General features: G+C 44.1%; 1 protein-coding gene across 1 annotated transcript; it reads right to left on the reverse strand.

Moving 5' to 3' along the window:
- Positions 1 to 96: 96 nt before the first annotated feature.
- Positions 97 to 1,847, reverse strand: Pmar_PMAR027146 (hypothetical protein; the record flags this gene model as incomplete). Its single annotated transcript, XM_002766739.1, has 12 exons — positions 97 to 173; positions 223 to 328; positions 380 to 539; positions 619 to 753; positions 807 to 855; positions 901 to 973; positions 1,017 to 1,055; positions 1,107 to 1,230; positions 1,291 to 1,427; positions 1,459 to 1,567; positions 1,613 to 1,692; positions 1,758 to 1,847. 12 exons carry the CDS (start codon positions 1,845 to 1,847, stop codon positions 97 to 99), a joined length of 1,179 nt encoding a protein of 392 aa, XP_002766785.1.
- Between the last annotated feature and the right edge of the window lie 61 nt (positions 1,848 to 1,908).

The following is a 1,908-nucleotide window of genomic DNA, read 5'->3' on the forward strand; positions in this document are numbered from 1 at the left end:
CCTGATGGGCACACATCAGCCTCCTCATTATCGTCTTCATCATCATCATCACTATCACTGAGGAATACATTGTTAAGAGCTAGTTATAGAACCACTTCACCTATCAGCAGCAGAGTTGATGTCAGAATCAAGACTACTATCATCATCGTGTTGACCATCCCTCTTCGACCTCCCTAAAGCAGTATTCCATGCATCTCTTCCCCCTACCCCTACACTCCTTACTCTTTATCTTACGACGATATATCTTGATAAGAGCATTGGAGAATTGATGAGCATCATTCTCATCTAGGAGCTTATCAAACTCAGCTTTCAGTTTAAGCTCCTCTCTCTAAACATCATCAATAACAACAGCATTGAGGAGTAACATTACAACACTCACTTGCCAGGCTTCGACTCTGGCCCTCTTATCAGCAAGGGTCTTCTGACACTCATCAATTGACATCATCACTACCGACATCTCCTGCATAATCTTATCCAATTTAGCATACAATGCTGCATCAGCCTCTCCGAGCTCACTGAGTAGGGCTAATTCTTTGAACCTAATGAAGAGGATAGACCAGTAAAGCTGCTGCTGTTGCAGCTGGTGCTGGTGGTGATGGGAGGATATACTACTATTACAAGGTAATCAAAGTAATCTGTGCCATCTTCAGATCTGTATCCAACTTAGCCTTCTCACTACTCAAAGCAGTTACTCGTTTGTTAAAGGACTCGACAGCCTCTCTAACTCTCGTAAGGATACCTTCCTGTGCGAACCTACACATCATTATATAGTGGTACCCTCACCACCGAGTAGGACATAACCTTACAATAGGTCTCCCCTAATACGCTCCGTCTCTCTAGGATCCTTCAATATACCTCAAATATTCCAATAAGATGTAGTTGTTCCCAACAATATCTTACTCAGAGCCGCCTCATCCCTATTAACAGCTGCTAGAGGCTCCTTCTTACCATTACTCAGGATAAGGCCGCATACCTAGATAGGTCTTTGTAGTTAGACACTACATATCTATGCTCACCAGTTCCTTTGGGGGGCCGGGGAGTAACGTAGTAATGATCTACGAAAGCAGCAGCAAGACTACATAAGGATCCCCTACCCTCCATATTACATCATCGTATCTCCTCTCTGGGTACTCCTCTGGTGACTCTCTACGAAGCTCTTGAATGATATCCTCCAAGACCACAACGATCTGTCCCCCCTTCTGTTGGTAGCAGTACTCGGGGAATATTCTCCTGAGAGGAACCACTTAAAACAACACGCCACTATAAACATCAGCAGATGATGATCATTACTCTAGTGTTTGCCCAACTACTCCATCCCCAACATCATCATCTCTACCCCCTAACGTAGAATTGATATCCCTTAGTTTGCCCAGATCCTCAATAAGGAGTTGCCTAAGCTGTCTCTTGAGCGACCTCAACTCTAGCACCTGGTGTACGTAATGTTACTACTACTACTACTGTCCTCTCCTCATCAGCAGTAGCTACCTGTGCATTGAAGTTAGTCTTAATACTATGTACAGCCTCTTCTAAGAATAGCATCTGCCTCATCTTACTATCAGTATTCATCCTAATAACAACATCATTCCCTATTACCCCTATCATCATTACCGACCTCTCTGGTAGTTTATACTGTGGACTTAACTTGAGGATATGGTTACCGATACTGGCCTTAGCCTCCTCAATAGCCTCCACCTAATACCATAATTACTACCCTAGCCTCCCTCCAACCTAGCAACACTAGTATTATAGTAGCTTACATCCTTCTCATCATCTATATTATCATCAGGTCTTGCATCTCTAACCTCCTGTAATCGCCTCCTACGCTCTTCCCGTTTAGCCCTCCTCATCTCCCTTTTCAGCACAGCTGTAAGCAGTCCCTTCTGCTGCTGCTGTTCCTGCTCTTCATCA

The sequence above is a fragment of the Perkinsus marinus genome (genome assembly GCF_000006405.1).
Source record: "Perkinsus marinus ATCC 50983 genomic scaffold scf_1104296971992, whole genome shotgun sequence".
Classification (NCBI taxonomy): domain Eukaryota; phylum Perkinsozoa; order Perkinsida; family Perkinsidae; genus Perkinsus; species Perkinsus marinus.